The sequence below is a fragment of the Cervus canadensis genome, chromosome 29 (assembly GCF_019320065.1).
Source record: "Cervus canadensis isolate Bull #8, Minnesota chromosome 29, ASM1932006v1, whole genome shotgun sequence".
NCBI lineage: Eukaryota > Metazoa > Chordata > Mammalia > Artiodactyla > Cervidae > Cervus > Cervus canadensis.
Genome location: NC_057414.1, coordinates 41,239,717 through 41,259,690, shown reverse-complemented (window position 1 = coordinate 41,259,690; position 19,974 = coordinate 41,239,717). Strand labels below are relative to the sequence as shown.

At 62.6% G+C, this 19,974-nt stretch overlaps 1 protein-coding gene across 1 annotated transcript; it reads right to left on the bottom strand.

Moving 5' to 3' along the window:
* Positions 1-36: 36 nt before the first annotated feature.
* PCNX3 (pecanex 3) lies at positions 37-18,883 on the bottom strand. The gene is given in 36 exon segments (XM_043451367.1): positions 37-683; positions 762-1,060; positions 1,145-1,278; positions 1,756-2,030; positions 2,118-2,348; positions 2,443-2,590; positions 2,889-2,992; positions 3,165-3,317; positions 3,319-3,396; positions 5,510-5,763; positions 6,399-6,614; positions 6,714-6,772; positions 7,170-7,299; positions 7,454-7,562; positions 8,218-8,395; positions 8,718-8,862; positions 9,689-9,839; positions 9,993-10,085; positions 10,183-10,288; positions 10,481-10,590; positions 10,735-10,826; positions 11,202-11,312; positions 11,426-11,597; positions 11,810-11,842; positions 12,108-12,261; positions 13,008-13,129; positions 14,448-14,583; positions 14,993-15,083; positions 15,295-15,473; positions 15,560-15,683; positions 16,150-17,280; positions 17,503-17,598; positions 17,699-17,738; positions 17,863-17,962; positions 18,199-18,386; positions 18,731-18,883. Coding segments are annotated over 36 exon segments (6,096 nt in total). The 3' UTR covers positions 37-482.
* Positions 18,884-19,974: the final 1,091 nt, after the last annotated feature.

The window sequence follows — 19,974 nt, the reverse complement described above, 5'->3', positions numbered from 1 at the left end:
CCCAAACACCCCCAGATAGAAGAAGAAACTGCCAACCAAAATCAAAAATAGTGTTATTAATTCTGGTGTCTCCGAAGCACGAAAAAAAAAAAAAAAAAGAAAAAGAAATCCCCCTTTCCCACATTTCAGCCCCAAGTCCAAGGCCAAAGGGCCACCCCAGCAGGCAGTGCAGGCTGAGGGGCAAAGTCAGTCCTGGCCATGGGCTTGAAGCGGGACCAGCCCATAGGTTTGGCTCTTAGGGCCCGACTGGGATGCTGCCTGCCTCAGTTGGGGGAGCCCAGGCTCTGGATTAGGGATGAGAGATCAGGGGTCAAGGTCAGAGGTCTGGGCTATTCAGTTCCGGTGCTCTGGCTAAGGCAGCCAGAGGTCAGGGTTCACATGTGGAAACCAAAGCCACTCGGTTCTGTGGTCCAGCAGAAAGGGCCAGAGGCCGGGGGTCCAAGTCCCCAAATACAGCTGAGGCCCAGAGGGCACCAGGCCACTCAGTATTGATGCTCCAGCAGGGGCTGAGCTGCCGGGCTCTCTCGCTCCTCAGCAGGGGCAGGCCAGTCGCCCAGGGCCCCGGTGGGCGTGCCAGTCTCAGGAGCACTGCTGTCCAAGCAGTGAACGTCCTGCACTGCTCTGGGGGGTGAGGCTTCAGTGCTGATGTCCGGGCTGAGGCTGAGGCTGAGGTCTAGGGGCGCCTGAGGGAAGGGAGACAGGTTGGTGGTGGGGGAGCAGACCTGAGCTGCCCAGACCTGACCCCGCTGGAGGAGCCTTACCTGAGATTTGGGGGTGCTTCCTTTAGGGCTCCCTGAGGCTGGCTCCCCCTCAGATCCCCCTAGTCCCTTCCGACCCCCCAGGCTCCACTTCCCACTGGGACCCTCAGAACTTAGGAGACCAGGGGCAGGGGGCCTTGAGGGCCTAGGACCCTCAGGGGGGGCTGGCGAAGCGGGGGATGGTCCAGGGAGCCGAGGGGGTGGCCACTGCAGCAGAGGAGGGGGGCGCCCATCACCAGAGCTGCTCAGGGAGGGCCTCGGGCCCCAGGCTGGGCCTGGTGGGAGGGGCTGGTCCCCAGCGCCTGTGGGAGACAGATAAGAGGGCAGACTTCAGTCGCTAGGCTGCCCTTCCCTCTCACGGGCTCAGCCAGGCCTTGCCTGCTCACCTGCTGTGTTCTCAGGTGTGGGTTGTGCCAAGGGGGGGTTATTGCTGAGGGAGGTCAAGCCACCGCCTCCGCCACAGTCTGAGTCATCCACGTTCCCGCCACTATTGCAGCCGGCACCGCAGCCCTTGTGAAGCCTGGGTGAGGGGACACAGAAACGAGGGTGGTGGGAGGAGGGTGCAATGCCCTCACCAGCACAAGTCCCCGACCCAAGACAGACCACCTAACATCTCAGATCCTAGTCCTATTTCTAAAAGATTCTGCTATCTACTTTACAGAGTGTTTTTTTTGTTTAAGGTTACACTGCGAAGCACGTGGGATCTTAGTTCCCTGACCAGGGATCGAACCCATGCCCCTTGCGGTGGAAACGAGGTCTTACCCACTAGACCACGAGGGAAGCCCCTACAGAATTTTTAAAGGTGGCATTATCAATGGTGCTTCAGGCTAAAGGCCACCTTTGGCTCTGGCTGAGGGGGCAGGGTGTGTAGTTGGGTCAGCTTGGGGTTCACTCCTGGCTCCGGCGCTTCCTCAGTCAGACCCCGGAGAGCACCACTTCCTCTCTGTGAACCTCTGCTTCCTCCCCTGTGACCCCGGAGGCAGGGGTCAGAGCTCACCTCTCCCAGCTGCGCAGAAGCCAGCGGGCGATGGCGCCCAGGCTGACGGGGCCGCCCCACAGCGCCCGCAGCTGAGGGTGGCTGCCGGCCAGCGAGGTGGTGAGGGGAGACACGTAGATGGGGTAGCCCAGTGGCTGGTCGCAGGAGGAGTTGATCATGTTGCGGAGCGCCTGCTTGGCGTTCTGGATACTGCCGCGCTCGGGGTTGCGGTTGCGCAGGAACACCAGCTCCTGCTGCTGCCCGGCCCAGAGGCCACGCACGCACTCCCGGTTCACCTGCGGGGGCCACACGTGCCGGGGGGGGAGGGGTGTCAGGAGGCTGCGGCGGGAAGGGGGCCGGGTGGGGTGAGCGGCTGACCCCACCTTGATGACGCGGAAGCTGAGGTGGCGCCGGTTGAGCATGATGATCTTGTACTCGTCCGAGGCGTCGTCCAGGACGTGGCGCAGTGCCAGCAGCGAGGGCGTGTTGCTGAGGATGGCGCTGCGCCAGGCCGGGTCGCCCTCGTGTGAGATGACCAGCCGCTCCTCGTTGGCTGCGATGGCGTCATACAGGGTGGCCGGCTCCTCATACTCGTCCGGGGAGGTGAAGTGGTCCTGCGGGGAGGACGGGAGGGCCGAGGTGGGCCGCCCCTGCCCTGGGCGGTGGGTTCACTGCCTGCCCGCCCTGCCTGGGCACACCTCTGCCTACCTGGTGAAGCTTGAGGGCCATGCGCACCCCGGGCGCCACCACGCGGTGAAGCAGGTCCATGTCGGCGAAGACCCACTCGTCCCGCGGGGAGGTGATCCGGAAGTCCCCCTTAAACAGGGCGTGCAGGCCGTAGAGGAAGGGCTCCAGGCTGGAGAAGAGGAGGAGGGATGAATGCACCGGCGCGCGGGGGCTCCTCAGCGCTGGCTCTGTGTGCAGGGCTCAGAGGGCAGCCTGCACTTCACGCTGGGCCTCAGTTTCCCCATCTTGACAAGGAGGTCAGTCCCTGCCCGTGTCCCTCACAGGGCGATCGTGAGGAACAGGGGGCGTCCCATGGGGAGAGGAGCCGCGCTAAAGGAAGGACTGATGTGGCTCTGGGGGCTGCAGCCATAGGCCCAGGGCTTGTCAGCAGGTAGAGGGGAGGGCGACAGGCTGGGCCGGGCACTCACCTGGCAGACATGCTGTGCGAGGCAGTCCCCAGGGCCCGGCGGCCCAGCACACACAGGCCAAAACACAGCGTGACCAGCGGCGAGTTCCAATCCTGGTCCACAGGCTGCGGCACAAGGACCCCGTCCCCAGAGCCCAGCTCAGACCTGGCACAGGGCACTTGGGGCAGGGGCTGGGGCCCAGGCCAAGGGAGGCTGAGGGCGAAAAGAACCCGCACGGGGGCGGGGGGGGGGGAGGCCAAGGGGGAGAGGGCAGCCCCAGGCTGGGGGTGGCCGGACCTGGCCGCGCCGGGAGGCACAGTACTGGATCCACTCCAGGTGCACGGCGCAGAAGGAGGGCAGCGAGAGGCCGGAGAGGCGAAGGTCGTAGTCCTCGTCCACGCTCAGGGAGAAGGTGGGGTCGGAGTCAGCGTAGCCAGGTGCCCGCACGGGGGCGCAAGGCCGTTGCGATGCCTTCGTGGCTCAGCCAGGCCTCCAGCTTGGGAGAGCGGCTCACGTAGTAGATGATGCTCTGTGAGAAGAGGGCAGGGGTCAGTGACTGGAGGTGCGCCCTCGCCCTGGCCACTAGGGGAGACAGTGTCAGGGGACAGAGGCTTCTCCTCATGAGTTCCCTGGTGGTCCAGTGGTTAGGACTCTGCGCTTTCACCGCAGAGGTCCTGGGTTCGATCTCTGGTTGGAGAACTAAGATCCCTCAAACTATGTGGCCTGACCATAAAAAAGAGAAGCTTCTGTCTTAGACTGCGCTGAAGTCAGCTTCCCAGGACACCTGTCCCCTCTCCCATCTCAGCTCCCTGAAGCCACACAGGCCTGTCTGTTCCTTCTCTCGGTCAGGGAAGAGGAAGGGGAAAGCCGACAGGAAGCACGCCTCCTCACAGAGCATCCACTAGAGGGTGCTGCCTGTGCCAGGTGCTTGGGTCACGGGTCCCTCAAGAGAGCGTAAGTGTGATGGCCACAGGACTTCCCCTCAAAAAAAAGAGGCACAGCATCTGTACCCAAGCCAGGGGCTCCTGGACCCCTTAAGAGAATCTGCTGGGGACTTCAGTGGTTAAAAACCCACCTTGCAGAGCAGGGGACGCGGATTCCATCTCTGGTTGGGAACTAAGACCCCACACACTGCAGGGCAACTAGGCCCATGAGCCACAACTACTGAGCCAGCACACAACTAGAGAGACTGTGTGCCGCAACGAGGATCCCTCGAGCCGCAACTAAGACCTGACTCGGCCAAGGAAATAATAAAATACATATTTAAAAAAGAAAGATTCTGCTGGTTTCTAAGCAGGGGCTTGGGCGAATGAAGGAGGTTTTGGACGGTATGCAGCTGGTACAGACATGATGGATGGGCAGTCTGAGGCCGTCAGTTGGCAGCCAGTCAGGTTATGGGATCTTGTGTGCTGCCCTGGATGGAGCCAATGCCGGGTGGCCTTCTGCCTGGGGGAGGGGTGGGGAACCCAGAGCTGCGGAGGCTGGTGCAGCGGCCGTGAACAAGGGGCATCTCGGCAGTAGGGGGACCAGCAGGGCGGCTCCGGTAGGACGTGGAGGGCCAAGAACCTGGGCAAAATGGCCACAGTATAAGCTCTTCCCTAGGAGTGAGTGAGGGCATGGGAAAAAACATCTGAGAAAGTAGTTTCTCTGACAAGTGACACAGAGGGGGCGTCCACTGGCAACAAGGGTCAGCTGGGGGACACAGGACCGCCTGAGAGAACCTCAGGTGAGCAGGCTCTGTGGACTCCAACAAGCCGCCCGTCCCTTCTGGGCCCACGACATGCTGCAGGGCGGATGCTAAGAGAGCGTGAGGGGACCTGATTGTGACCCCTAGTCACCCCACTCCTGTCATCCCTGCCACCTCACAGAACTGCAAGAATCCCTACTTCTCAAAGGTCTAAATGAAGGCAAAGAAAGCAACATCACAGGCGTCCCACAACCCAGTCCAGGGCTCCCTTGGGACCCCACACTGTGCTCCCCAACCCCTTGCCCCACAGCAGGCCTAGAGCCCCTCAGGCCTGGCTTGGGGGCCTAGGTTGAGACAGGGAGGCCCAGCCCAGGCTAAGCCTAGCTCCAGCACTTCCTCCTGATGCTGGGGCCTCAGGCAAGGCACTTTCCACATCTAAGGCAACAGCATGTCTCCTGCAAGGTGTGGTGGGCTTCACCCAGCTCAGGAGAGGTATCTGGCACAGCCCACCCCTTAGTAAGCATCCGCTGCTTGACAGATGCTCCTAAAGCTGTGTTAAGGCCACCACGGTTAGCTATACTGTCTCTCTGTGTTGGTGGGGTGTGGTGCGGGGCTGGTGATCTGGAAGGTGGGCATCAGCAATGCCCCTCCCAGGACCAAAGCCCAGAGAAGATCTGTGTACGTGTTGCCCACTGGCCCCCAGTACTCCGCCCCATGGGAGCCTCCTGGAGGCGATGACAGAAGGCCCCCACCCCAGGCCCCCAACAGGCAGAGTCACAGGGCCTCAGAGACCCACTGTCTGGCAGTGATGCTTTGGAAGATGCTTCCACTCTCTGAGGCCCCAGCATCCCTTGGACAGAACAGGCTCCCGGAGACCCAGAATGTGGCCTTCGGGAAGCTCCTGGCCAGCGAGCCCTGAGCGTGGGGCCCCGGCCACCCGGCTTCACCCTCCTACCCTGACGTAGTAGGTGACGAGGATCTTGCGGAGGTCGAACACCTGCAGCATGGACGCGGCGTTGTTGTCGCTGATGCTGTAGCCCTCCAGCACGTACTTGCTGGCCGTCACCTCCCAGGCCAGCCAGCGCTGCCCGAAGGCCGCATTGAAGGACAGGACCCGCGGCAGGTGGCCTGGCTCGCAGCAGCAGCAGCCCTCGTCCTCCTCCACACCCTCGGTGATGGCCTCCACCTCCCGCTGCTGGCAGTATGTACCTGTGGGGAGGGGGCCAGTCAGGGGACACGGCACATCCCCGCCAGCCTCCTCCCCAGAGTGCCCAGGCCCAACCCCTGGAGGCAGTGGAGTCACTGTTACTTAGTGAACAGATGAACAAATGAGCCCCTTTCTCCTGCTAACTGCCAGTAGCCATGGCGGGGTGGGACTAGGGTGGCGGTGACAGGATGGACAGGACCAGGTCCCTCACTTATAGACGCAAAGATATGCGCAGGCTTGTGCTGCTCCGACCTGTGCTTCGAGCCTCTCTGCACTCGGGGCCTCTTCTGAAGCTGGTACCTGCCAGGTACATCTTCCTGAGGGCCAGGAGCTGGCTCACTCCCCAGGGCTTATGCGTGGCCCCCAACCTGGGCCAGGCCTGAGTCCACAGAGCAGGCCAGCAGGAGCCCCAGGCCGGAGCTTCCACCAGAGCAGCCTGTTCACTACAGACCTGCCACAGTCAGGGCAGGGACGGGGGTGGGCCAAAGAAAGCCTGTTGCCTCAACGCTCAGACAAGAAATCCCAGGCCATGGGGCCCGTGGGGGAGAATGCCTTGCTCAAGGGCCTCAGCAAACCGGGATACAGCAGGGTTAGGGTCCGGCCCTCACACACTGACAAAGGCAGCGCCCTGGCTCACCCCGGAACTCGAGGCCACGCAGCTGGAAGGTGACGAGGCCGTTGCCGACCTCGATGAGGTGGACCAGGGCGTTGAGGTAGTCGGAGGCCAGGACGAAGCAGTCGCCAGGGCCGTAGTTGCCCCAGCGGCCCAGCACCAGGTCCCCACACAGTGTGTGCTGGAGCGAGCGGGTCAAGTGCTCGTAGAAGATCGAGTTGAGGTTGTTGTCATCAGCGCCTGGGACCCGGGATGGACAGCCAGATGGACATGACAAGTGAGCAAGGCTCCCTCCCCAGGGAGGCCCGGCCCCAAAGCTCCTGATGGCTGGGTACACACCAGGGTTCCGGTCCAGCTGAGTGACAAGGCGGGTGTTGGAATGATCCACGCGTTTAGTGCTGTTCAGAGACAGGGTAACACACAGGTGGCTGAGAGGGCAAGGCTGCCCCAGGCTCAGGTGACAGTTCCCACCACTCCCCACCACGCCCCTCTGGGCTTGCACCCCCATGCTCTGAGTCAGATGCCACGAGAGCCCCATAAGGGGAGGGTAAGGCTCACGGACCTGAGGGGAACCCCCCCAGGGGCACCACACAGCCAGCAAGCCCAGGGTGTGAGCCGCAGGCCTTGGCCTGGCTCAAGCTGTGTCCCTGTGGGTCAGCCCACGGTGCCCCTCCCCACAATCCAGCCTCCAATCTCCATCCGATCTCCTGGCAACCTGCCCTGTCCAGCCGCCCGCTCCCTGCCAGTCCCGCTCAGGGTCCCACACGGCAACCGCCTCCGTCCCAGGAGACCCACTTGTAGTCACGCTCCCAGAACTTGAGGGGCCGCGCATAGGACATGATGAAGACGGCGCTGCCCAGCAGCGGGTTGAGAGGCGTGGAAAAGAGTGCCGAGAGCAGGGCCTGGACGAACAGCATGGCCGAGTCTGGGCGCGAGTCAAGGAGGTGGCAGGCACGCAGGACCCTCCCCGGCCTCCCTCATGACCCCTCCGCCCCTGCCAACCCGCCTGAAGCCGCCCCATCCGGGCGACGGCCCTCCCTGCACACCCCCGCCCGGGCCGCAAGCGGCAGGCCGGGTACGTGGCACAGCGAACGGCTGGGCAAAAGCGTGGAAAGCGGAGCCCCAGGTGATCTGCCAGGGCGCGATGTAGGTCAGCACGAAACGCAGCTTGTACAGCAGGTCCCACAGCTGCAGGGGTGGAGAGGGGAGGGGAGAGGTACACGGACTGCTCGCAGAGGGGGGCCCGCCAAGTGCCACTCAGGCCCTGGGGGCTTCCGACACCATGAGCAACCCCGACAGCGCACCCAAGGGGACATTAGCGATCTAATTCATATCATCATCCTGGGAGCGTCCTATCACTGTCCCACTTTGCAGATGGGAAAACTAAGGTTCAGACAAGGTAGAACAGATACACGATTTGCTCAGGCTATGCCATTCTTGGTGATGGGCTGTGATACCAAGAGTTAAGAGACAGTCACAGGCCCTGCCCTCAAAGGGGGACACAGTACTGCTCTCCACCATCCTGGGCCAGGCCAGAAACCAGACCAGAATGCTCACGGGAGTGAGATGAAAGCTCAGGCCTGTGCCAGGCTCCCCCGTGGGCACCACTGTAGGTCTCCAGTACAGAGCCGGGGAACAGGTCTTTGTTCAAGTCTCGGCTGACCACCAGCTCTCCAGGAAACCTGAGGCAAATCACTCACGCTCTCTAACCCTCAGCCTGCTCACTGCCCTGCGAGGAGGTGTTGCCAAGGCCCCGAGAGGGGATACCACGGACTGGGGCGGGTCTCCCACACCGAGGCAGGAGAGGTCTGCCCCCAGGGCTGCGGTGCAGCCCCCAGCTCACCTTGCTGCAGAGCAGGGACATGAGGAAGTAGTCGAGCAGGAAGCCCTGGGACAGGCGTGGGTAGTCGAAGTGAAAGAGCAAGACGGTGAAGGCCAAGGTCAGATACTGCTGGGGCGGGCAGCAGAAAGCCGAGCGCAGCAGCTTCAGCCCAGCCACGGTCATAAGCAGTGCCCGGCAGCTGTGGGCAAGAGGCAGGCTTTAGGGGCTGGGCGGTGGGGGAGGGTGCCCACCCCTTGCAGGCCCTGGCCTGGGCTCTGCTGGGCAGGGCCTGGCTCTTTTGGGCCAGTGACCTTCGTCTCTGCTCCCTGAAGAGGCCACTAACCCCACCAACTTCAGGTGTACTGGAGGGACACGTCTGCTCCTGAGGAGGCAGGTGCTTCACTGGAAAGGGTGTTAGAAGCTGGGGGCCTACTTATGCTTGTTGGTCAAGGGTACTCAGTCTCCCCCTGGGTTACTCGGGCAGGGAGATGGTGGGATGACCGGGGGCCGGCAGTCCTCACTAAAGGCAGAACTTGTCCGGGTGGCTGACGACTGTGTGAGCGTCCACTGTGAGGGCGTTGAGCACCACGGCCGGGTAGATAAGGTACTTCTCCACACACTGTAGGCCGGCGTACAGCTTCTCAAACCACATCACCTGGGCAGCACCTGCAACCACAGGCAGGAAGGTGGGAGTGCTGTCGAGCTCTGGGCCCTCCACACCCTCCTCCTGCTGCAGGGGAGGACGGGTGTGCTCTCCGAGGGAAGCTGGCAGGAGGGAAGAGCCCAGGATGCGGGGCTACGCAGTTCTGGGCCCCTAGGATTTCTGAGCAGCTGGCGGGGTGTTGATTTTCGGCAAATCATATGAGGGCGATGAGGCCCAGGCAGGGTGTGTGGGGGGCTCAGGGCGAGTGCTCTGCCCATTTGGCTGTCTGAAATAAAGGATGATGACAACATCCCCAGTGTCCACCGGAGTCAGGACAGATTGGATGAGGCCCAAGTTCACAGGGTCCTTCGGACCAGGTCCCTGTCACTGGCTCAAGGTGACTGTAGCCACATGGAGATGCTGGCCCAGTAAACAAGATCCTTCACTAAGAAAAACAAGCACGCAGACCTTCGTACCACAAATCCAGGTATTCAAATACAAGCTCCAGGGAGTCTGTGTTGCACAAATCAGTGTGCGCTGCACTGGTCTAGTTCATTAAGAACCAGTCTGTATTTCTCAACAACACCTCCTGGAGTTCTACTCCTACCTCCTCAGAGTCCACAAGTCGGGGAGGGAAAGGGCAGAGCAGGCAGAGCGAGTGAGCCAGGGGCTGAGGCGGGCACAGGAGAGGGTGCAGAGGGCAGTGAAGGGGCCGCAGGGCCCATGCCAGTGCGGACCGGGCAGTGTGGGCAGAGGCTGCCCCCTGCTGGCACCCTGCACTGAGAGGTCCGAGCTCCTATAGGAAGGGCAGGCGGGGCGGAGGGCCCCAGCCTGGCGAGAGGCACTCACCCCGCACTTCGTACTGGCTGTACTCCAGCGGCTTCAGCACGGGCTGCGACAGGCAGAACCAGGGCAGCTGTTTGCGGAGCTGTGGCAGCAGGTAATGTGTGAAGAAGCCCACGGCCCCCGCCAGCGCGTACAACACAAAACCCAGCACGGACTGCAAGGAGGAGAGGAGGCTCAGCCACGGGCTGCCTGGCGCAGGTCCACCAGGCCCGAGAAGGACATGAGGCCATAGCTGCCCAGCCCTCAGGACCTTCAGGCTCTGGCAAAGACCTGAGTGGGCGAGAGGGCTGGCCTGTGCCCCACAAACCTTCAGGGCAATGAAGACAGTGCTGGCGCTGATGGCGAAGGTGAGCACGGCAATCACCACACACATCACCAGGTCGGAGTGCAGGACCTCGCGCTGCAGGGCCGGGAAACACCAGCGTGGGTGCCACCGCCGCCGGTGACCGAGCACAACCTTCCCCCCAAGGCTGGACCCCGGGACTCCAGGCGCTTACCACTGACTGGCGCATCTTTTCTGGCAGTGGGTCTGGGGGCTCAGCGCGGGCAGTCTCCAAGCTCCGCTCCTCCAGCTCGGGGAAGAGCTTGCTCCGGACCAGAGACCTGGCAGGTAGGGCCATGAGAAGAGTCAGAGGCCCGGGTCTGGGAGGCTGCCCCTCCTCCCACAGGCCCTGGGGTCGGATGATGACAGCACATGTGCAGACCCTGCCCCCCACCCCTGCCATGCACGGATACACACACAGACACACACACAGACACACGTGCACGCACAGACAGGCCCACGCAGGCACCCACCAGAGCACGGTGGGGTCACTGCTCTGCCGGCTCAGGTGGTAGGACAGTGCCACCAGGAGGCCACAGAAGACGGAGAAGAGGACAGGGACGTGCTGCTCTGGCCAAGGACTCTGGGGAGGGAACCCGTGCTGGTCAGGGCGTGAGGGTGCCCGCCCGCACCCTGGGGGAGAAGCCACTGTGGAGCATAATTCACAGCCCCATCCCAACAACCCCCAGGCTCTGGACGCCTCCGGCCCCCCACAGGTCATCCCTACCTTGATGGCCCCGAGGCAGAAGCCATAGAGCAGGGCCGCGGCCAGTAGGCTGCGGGAGAGGCTGAAGACGGCGGTCAGGGGACTGGTGGCAGCTGCAAGGCGAGCGACAGCAAGTAAAGCCAGATCCCACCTGCCAGGCCCCATGGCACTGACCCTGCTGCCCCTCAACTTCCAGGGGCTAACCTCCCCTGGACTCGGGACCCAGCCCACTGTTTTCTGCTCCCTCAGCCCAGAGAGGCCTGCAGGACTTTTGGCATTCTTGGGTTTAAACCACTTGCCTGGGGAGGAGACAGGAGGGGAAGGGGAGGGAGGGGAAGAGATGGGCATTTAGAATCTTCCACATAGACTTGGAGAAGCCTCAGCGAAGTGCTAGACCCATAGTCGGATAACCTCATACCCTCATAGCCTCACAGACCCGTAGACCTGCACGGCCTCCTCACCCCTGAACCCCGCCCTGGGCTCCATACCTGTGCCCCCAAAGCCGTGCATGTCTATCTGCTCCAGCAGGTACATGAGGCAGGTGTTCACCTGGGGCAAGAGGCCCAGGAGGAAGACGAACGGGAAGCACAAGGTGAACACTGGCAGGAAGGGGAAGCGGAGGCCCGGTCAGTCTGCCGGCTGCCCCCCAGCCCACCCTTAGGGCCTCACTCTCCCCCAACCCCCCCCGCAACCTCAACCCTACCCGCCTTACCAGTGGCCACATCACGGGCACAAAAGAAGAAGGAGGCAGAGAACAGCGTGAGGCCATAGAGGGAGATGGGCGGGAAGGGCTGCGCGGAGCCCAGGGCGTCCAGCAGCCAGATGAGCAGACAGCAGATGCAGAAGTAGACGGGTCGGCTGTACGCGATCACCCAATTGTGGCCCTGGGGAGGGGGCCTGTGAGGAGCCACGCCTCCCTCACTGAACGCCCTACTCACAAACATGCTCACGTGCCCTGGGCCCAGCCCTGGGTCCAAGAGAGCTTGGCAGGGCTGAGGGCAGAAGGATCTGGGGTCTGCGGGCAACGGGGAATGGTGAGGGTCTCAGCCCCGCCCAGGCCCAGGCCTCGCAGGGAGACGCGCTCCGCTGTACTCACGTGCATGGGGGAGGCGGCATCCGGCTGCACACTCTGGAAGAGACAGGAGCTACAGTGGTGACAAGAGCCTCGCCCACAGGAGGGTCAGAGGCCCGGGACCTGTTTGGTTCCACTTCCCAGGCATTATGAGGGACCAGGGCAGGACTTCCCCTTCAACGATTCTGAGCCTCAGTTCCTTCATTTGCTGGATGGGGCTGGGAGAGTGGTGGTTGCAGGGAACGTGAAGCATCTTATCTGCTTTCTAGCTTGACCCCCTCAAGAGGAGTTGTGGGAGGAGACCCAGGAGGCCAGGCCTGACCTTCAGCAGGGAATACTGGCAGGAGGCGATGACCAGGCAGAACTGGAAGACCCAGATGTCCGTGAAGAAGCCCTTGAGCAGCAGCAGGTAGCCCAGGAAGGCGACGAGGCTGCTCAGGCCAACACCAAGGATGTTCTCCAGCAGCCCACGCGTCCTGGAGAGACCGCTGGGTCAGAGCACGCCTACCTCCTCCCGTACTGGCGGGGCAAGGGATCAGGGGGTAGGGGTGGGGGACAGGACCCAGCCACAAAGACCCACATCCAGGCTGGCGCCCACGCCAGCCGTCATCCTGAGTATCGGGAGCTATAACCTTGGGCAGGGCCAGGCTGCACCTGCTCCAGGAAGCCAGCCCACTGCTATCCTGCACCCAATCCCAAGCTCTGTCCCCTCTAGACCCGGAGACCTCAGGGGCCACACTCTGGATCTGGCCGATTTGCCTCCCACTCCCCAAAGCACCGCTCACAGTGCCGGGAGAAATCCAGAGCGCAGGAAGCCACCCAGACAACAGAAGTCACCTGCCATCTCTGCCTTTCTGGGCCTCAGTTTCCTCCCAGAAAAAAAGGGAAGCTAAGACACACAACTTGCTGGCTTTTTAGGCTGTATAGGATTCAATTTAATTGAATCTAATACAGAAGCAAATAAAAAAAAAAACCACACTGCATAAGAGCAATGTCTCCCTCCAGCAAAATTTTGAGAGAGGAATGATCAGAGCACCCCCCACCAGGCCAAACATCTGCCCCCAGAAGAACCTAAAGCGACCCCACTGCAAATTCCAGCTCTCCACGCACCCTCAGTGACCCAGCAGTTAGGCTCTCTGTGGCCATGACAGCCTCCACATGTTCCCAGAGTCTGGAAGGCCTGGGGCCAGGAACGACAGAGGACTGCGGGCTGAGTGCTCACCGGTCCAGCAGGGCCAGCAGGGCGAGCCGCTCATAGCGCACAGACGTCCAGCGGCCAGGAAGAAGCCAGTATTTATAACTGTGTTGGGCCCGGGGTGGCGCCTCCTCCATTAGTGTCTGCTCCTGGGATTCGTGCAGGGAGTCCTGGTCCAGTAGGTCAAACTGCGGTCCCCATGGCCGCCGCCATCAGCCCCGCCCCCCACCACCACAGTCCACGCCACCCCCTGGCACAGACTGGCCATCAGCTGCGCCCCTCCCGCCCAACCACGCAGTCCACACCACCCCCGGCACACATTGGCCATCAGCTCTGACCCACTGCCATCCATGCCACCCTCTGGCACACGTGGGCTGGTCTACACAGAAAGTCCCTACCATCTAGTGGCCCTGCAGCCTGCCCTGATCCTCCACCCCAGGGCCTGCTCCTTTCTCCAGCTCCCCAGGATATGGCTCAATGGCCGTGGGGGCTGCTAAGGGCCAGGGTTACCAGCTCCTGTGTCTGTCTTCCCCACTCAGGAGGTATCTCTGGCCTCTTCCTGGGGTCGGTGAAATCCACCTTACCCTTCGGGAGCCAGCACAAATGCCACCCTTTGCTCAGACATGGCCATCAGGGTCACTCTGACCACCCTACCCTGGAGCACACGGAAGGCTGGCCCTAAGGGCAGGCCTGGGTGCCAATACCACTGCTGTGAGGCCCTGGGCTGCCTACTTAACCTCTCTGGACTTCTTGGGTCTTTAAGTCAACAAGTGTTTATGGAACACATCCATGAGCCTGGCCCGTGCCAGACTCTGGAGACACAAGGAGAGCCACCGCAGCACAGCCCCTGCCTCTGGAGGAGCCCTCGCCCGTCTGAGGACTGCACTGCTCTCCCACGGGACGGGGAAGGAGAACAAGCGCATCAGGAAGGAGCACGCGCGGCTTCTGGGCGCTGCCCTTGGTCTCTCTGTGGCCCTGGCTGCGTGGGCACTACTCTCACGATTGTTCTTTAAGCTCTGAATCTGCGCCTTACACAATCCTAACATTTCTGTCATTTCCTGACCGATTACATAAGTTGTCGTCCACACCAGGACCCTCTCAGGAACAATAGGAAGTGCTCTTACTAACCCTGCTGAAACAGACAAGCTTGACCAGCCTCAAGCGACCCACCGCCACTGTCCGGTGAGCTCAGCTGTCCCCTTTGCGGGCGCCACTGCACCGTCCCCACTAATTGCGGGCCCCGCCAGGGTAAAGAAGCTATCCCAGACATGTTTACTGAGTAAATAAGCAACTTGTCATTCGTGTTCTGTGCACCCTGTGCTGGCCATCAAAGATCAGGACAGCCACCTTAGGGCCCCTGGAGCCCTCAGTCGGAACAACCTGGCCCTCCCAGGGCCTGCACAAGTGCTTGGTGCTCTGCATCCCCCACCCCCTCCTGCAAGTCCTTCCCCAGTGCTGGCTTCTCACCTCTGGGATCTCCAGGGGCACTCGGCGCACCTGCATACCCTGCAGGACCACAGGCCGCGGCTGCAGCAGGTTCAGACCACCAGTGGCCTCTGGGACATCAGCTGAGTGGAAGCTAGAAGAATGCGAGTGGCGGTCCCTGTGGGAACAGCAGAGGTGAGGGTCGGGGCTGTGGGTGAGCCCAGGAATGAAACAGGGTTGAGGCCAAGGCCAGGCCACTACTGGGGGCCCAAGGGGGTTGTTCAAGTACCCCAAAAATGCACAGGGGTGTCAAAAGGAGACAGGTCACAGAGGGCCTCCCTCCCAGACCCTGGGCCTCCAAGAAGGTCCTGGAGCCTCATGCTTGGAAGTGCCGTGGAGCCAGGGACCCAAGGGATCCCTGCAGGCTTGCCCCTCTCCCCTCCATGGCCCTCGCTGCCACCCACCCTCCTCTCCTCCTAGAGGTCTGAGCTACCCCTGCTCCTGCCCAAAGAAGGAAGGGAGAAAACTCCCCAGAAATAACAGCTCACCAGCCGCCAGGCTGGGAGAGCCTGAGCTTGGAGACTCACCAGGCTCCGTTGGCTGCCTGCTCCCCCTGCTGCCCCACGGGGTTCTCATAGCCGCCTCCAGCCAGGCCAAAGGTGTAGGAACGCCGCACACCTGGGGCAGACAGGTGTGGGACACAAGGCGGCCCATCAGGGACAGGAGCACTGAGGCCCAACCACCCTGCGGAAAACCCTGTGCTGGGTTCTCCAGATGGCAGCCCAGCCCTGGGGCACCAAGGCTGCAATTCCAGGGACGATGACCCTCGGCCGGGGTAGGGGGGAGGCCGGGCCAAAGGCTCGGCCACTGGACAAAAAGAGGGGCTCACCGCTCTCGTCGTAGAAGTAGTGCACGGCACCCTCGGAGGTGTCATCAAAGGTGCAGGCCTCATGCACGTTGGCACCGGCCCGGGTGAGCAGCAGCGAGGAGGCGAAGTGCAGGGCCGAGGGCAGCGTCAGAGCCCGGGAGTGGGAGGCCGCGCGGCCCCGCTGAGCCTCCTGCAGGCTGCTGGGGAGGGGGCAGCCCATGGGCTGTCAGCACTCAGAGCCAGCGGGGCCCCACTCCCCCACCCCAGGCAGCCAGCTGGTGCTCACCTGGGGGGCGAGCCCATGACGGAGGCCGGGGGGGTGGGGTTGCTGCCAGCATTGTGCCGCCTCCGGATGGCCTGTGCCCGCCTCACGCTGCTCGAGCGGTCCCGCTTGCCAGTCTCCTCGGCAGCTGCCCAGAGAGAGCCCCCCCCCCCCGCAGTGTAAGTGACAAAGAAGCAAACAGAGCCTGGGGGCGGGCGGCAGGGAGATGCAGGTGCTCCTATGTGGAGCTAAAGGTCAGGTCTAGTCCAACCATATCCTGGCTCTGTAACCCCTCCAGGTCACCTAACCACTCAGGCCAGTTTCCACATCTGGGAATAAGGACACGTCCTGCTCCGCTCCGCTGGTGGCCCAGGAGAATGAACATGGCTACATAGAGACTTCAAGAAGAAGAAGCTCAAGTGCTAACTTCAGGACTGGAGTCAGGTGCCTGAGGTCTCTGCCTCAGCCTCCCCTTCGCTCAGCCTGGCAGACAACGTCACTCGACGGCTGTGTCCACCTCCACCTGCTGCTGGAGGCTGAGCAGGCCCCGCTCCAGCTGCCCCTTGCCCCAACCCCCGCCCCTCCACAGCCCACCCTTTCCAGACGGCACTCACCTCCCCCCACCGCACCTTCCTCCTGCAGCTCCCCGCGCCAGCCAGGCTGGTTGGCAGCAGGTCCCCTGCGGGCCTCGGCGGGCAGCACAGCAGGCTCACCATCAGCCAGCTCCACCCCTGCCTGGGCCTCCAGTTCAGCCTTGGAGCCGGCCAGGGGACCCCGCAGGACATCCCCCCCTGCCCCGTCCATGCTCAGCACGCGGGCGTGAGTTTTGGCGCTGGCAGTACTAGGCGTCCGCTGGGTCCCATAGGGCCGCTTGGGGGGCACAGCCATCCCCTCCTCAGCCCCGTGGGGGGCCCGTCGTTTTCGGGCTCCCCCGGCGGCCCCCCGAGAACTCTCGGGGGAATAGCATGAAGTGGAAGAGGAGCTGTCGGTGCTGTAGCGGCGCTGGGACCGGAGACTGGAGGCCGGGCTCAGTTCACTGCCCTCGCTGGTGTCATCATCCTCGAAGAAGCCCCGGCCTTCCAGCAGCGGCCGCCGAGGGGCCCGGCTGGCGGCGGGGGAGTGTCTCCGCACGGGCGGCCGCCGTTTGCTGGGCCGGAGCAGCGCCAAGTCCTTGGGCCGCACGACCAGGAGCGGCTCAGCCGGGCCAGGCGGCGTCCCTGCTCCTACAACGGTGTCGAAGGAGCGGAGCGTGTCATCCGAGGGGACTCCAGCATCTGGGGAGGCAGGCAGCTCTGCCTCCGAGGGGGGGTCTGTGTCACTGCCCTCGGGGGCTTGCCCACCAGGGGGGCTGTCTAGGTGGGTCGAATTGGTTTTCTCACTCTTGAAGCTGCTCAACGTCTCCCTGTCGGTGCCACTGAAGCAGGAATCTGAGGAGCCAGCTTTCTGGGGTGTGGGGTCCCCCGAGCCCCGCCGGTCCAGGGGCTGGTAGCCGCCCGCTCCCCGGCGCTGTTCCCGTCGACTACTGGTCCTCACCAGGGCCCGCTCAGGCCGGGTCAGGGTCAGGAAGCTCTTGCTGAGCTCCTGGCTGAGGCTGCCCTTCAGGAGGGGGCTCATGGGAGTGTCAGCCACACTGCCGCCACTCCACGGGGCTCCGTCTCCAGCCAGGGGAGAACGTTCAGAGGAGTCCGTGCTGGGGAGAGATGGGTCCGGGGCGGCCCCTGGAGGCGTCTGGGGAAGGTCTCCAACTGTCAGAAGAGAAGGCGACAAAGGACTAAAGAAAGGCGTTCTCTAGCAGGAACTGATGGCTGAGAGGGTCCTATGGCCCCGAGCTCTGAGAGCTCAGTGGGATGGGACACTGAGGTCCCATCTCAGAGGACTAAGAGAGCCCCAGGAAGCAAAGGTTAGGGTGACTCAAAGACATGACAGCTGGTCTTCTCCCCAAGCCTTTGCCAATCATGACCACTCACTCAGCTTCTCCTGTGAGCTTAGCTTCAGCATCTCTCGATCAGCCGAGGTCACGATCACGTTGTTGCTGCCCTGCTCCCGCACGAGCTCCTTGATGTCTACAAGCACAGTCCCAGACGCGTCAGCAGCACCTCAAGGCACCGACGTGCTGGGCCCCGCTCTGCACCGCCACCTCCGCCCTCAATAGCAGCCACCTACCTCTGAGGGGCCCGGAGTCCTCTATCCGGGGCAGCAGCTCCTGAGTGGGTAAGAGAAACGTTTGAAGGAGCCAACAGGGCAAAACAGTAGGTGCAGAACATACCCATATGGGGAACAGGCTCCCAGGAGAGGAGGAGGGGAGGCTGAGGGCCGGCACCACTCACCGAGACCTGGTTGAAGCCAAACACGGAATGCTGAGAGCTACAGCGTACGGGGGGCGTGGAACTCACTTTTCGAAATACGGTCATCTCCACTCCAGGGTCTCTAGCAGTGCACAGGAACATCAGTTTCGAGCTAACCTTCCCTCTTCACACAGCACCTCTCCCACCATCCCCATCACTCATCCCTCCATGTCGATTCCCCTGACAAATCCAGAGCCAATCAAGGAATATTCAACCACTCTTGGAGACAATGTTCCCTAAGCCCCCTCTCCATCTTCCAATGCCAAGGCCCAAGCACCAAGAACCCTCCATTTCCAGTACAGGCCCTGCCTCGCCCACCTGGGCAGATTGCTGTCCCCCTGGGCAGGCTCTTCCTCTGGTTCCCCCATGGTAGAGTTGCGCTTCTCCACAATCTCGCCCTGGTCGAACATAGCATGCAGCCGATAGTTCACAGTCTTGATGGTAGCGAAGATGACAGCCACCACAAGGCAGTACACAGCAGCCACCAGCAAGCTGGGGGGCAGGACCTGGAGATGGCGGCAAGTCGGGTCACCCTTCACAGACCCCTGCTCCCACAAGGGGTGGGCCCACCACCGCCATCAGGGCTAGGATTCACAAGTTCACAAGAAGACTTCCCGCCCCTGCATACAACCAGTACAAAGAGCCTGTCTTTTCCCTACTAACTGGACAGAGATTAAGTGAGGGGCTCAAGGTCACCCTGGCCAGAAAATTCTGGCCTCTCCTCTACACACTCTGAACTCTACAGTGAGTCCCCTTCCCACAGCCCGGAGTCCCTGTCAGCTTGCACCCCTCGGTGACATCTGCCCTCCCTTTTCCCCGGCGGGAGTTACAGGTGGCGGCAGCGTCTCACCATGTACAGCAAGAAAGGGAAGGTGAGCAGGAAGATCCAAACATAGAGGTGGAAGCAGTTGGAGAAGGTGCTCTGGTGCGGGTCGAAGAACCAACCGCCGGTGAGCGAGGCCCACACCCCCTGGCGCAGGATCTGCAATACCTGCGACCCCATGGCCCCGCCGCTGCTGCGCGCGCCCTCCTCCCGGGACCCTCATGGGGGCGGCCCCTGGCCCATGCCCCGCCTGGCGCCCGAGGGCCCCGGGGCCCGGCCTGGCGCTCACGCCATGGTCCCCCCCCAATGGGGGAGAGAGGTCTGAGGGGCGAGGGTGCGGGCAGGGGGCGGGGCCGGCCGGGCAGTCAGCGGTGTGAGACCCAGGCGTGGGGGTGGAGCCGCATCAGAGACGGGGTCCTGGCCACCACCCCCGCCCCAGAACTGCTCCCGAGGGCCGGGCCGGCAGGCAAGCGCGGGGCACGGGCCGGGCACCCGTCGGCGGCATCCAGAGGTGGGCGTGGGGTGGGTGCTCCGGGGGTGCAGCGACGGCTCCTTCGGTTCCGGCCCGAGGAAAGCCCCGGGACCCTGAGGTCCACTTCCGGGGTCACAGGTCACTCGCTTTGGGCTCCGCGCTCGCCCCGCTTCTGCGGGAGCCGGCCCAAGGGGGAGGCCGGAAGAAGGAGCTGCGAGCCGCCAACCTGCAGTGGCGCATGCGCCCAACGAGCCAAGTTGGGACCCGGAAAAGGAAAACCTGGCGGCTTGAATGCGCAAGCGCAGGGAAGTGGTGGGGCGATAAGAAGCGGGGGAACCCTTTGGGCTTGCGCAGAGTCGGGGTCTAAGGGAAGGGGCGGGCCGAAAGGCAAAAGCCCTTGGGCGCATGAGCACACCTGAAAGTTGCCAGCCTAGCGAAGACGACTGGGCGGAACCCAAGGGATAGTTGAGTGGCCATCGAGTAACGGCGGAGTTAATTGGCGCAAAACTCTCCCAGTGAGTTACAAGAGCCGGGGAAAAGGATGGAGGCGTGAACCTGCCTGAGCTAAAGCTACAGTTCGGCGCAACGGGGGCACACCCCCCTCTAGGTCCAACCTATTCAGTGCGGGACCATAGACGTCATGAGCTGCCTCTACTTCCGGGTCAGAGCTCACACTTAAGACTGTAGAGAGCGATCCTCCAGAAAGGCAGAAATAGTCGAAGTAGGATATCGTCGTTTTTCTTAAAGTGACAGGCTCAAGGCAATCAAGGGGTCAATCCTGCGGTTGCGAGTGCGGTTT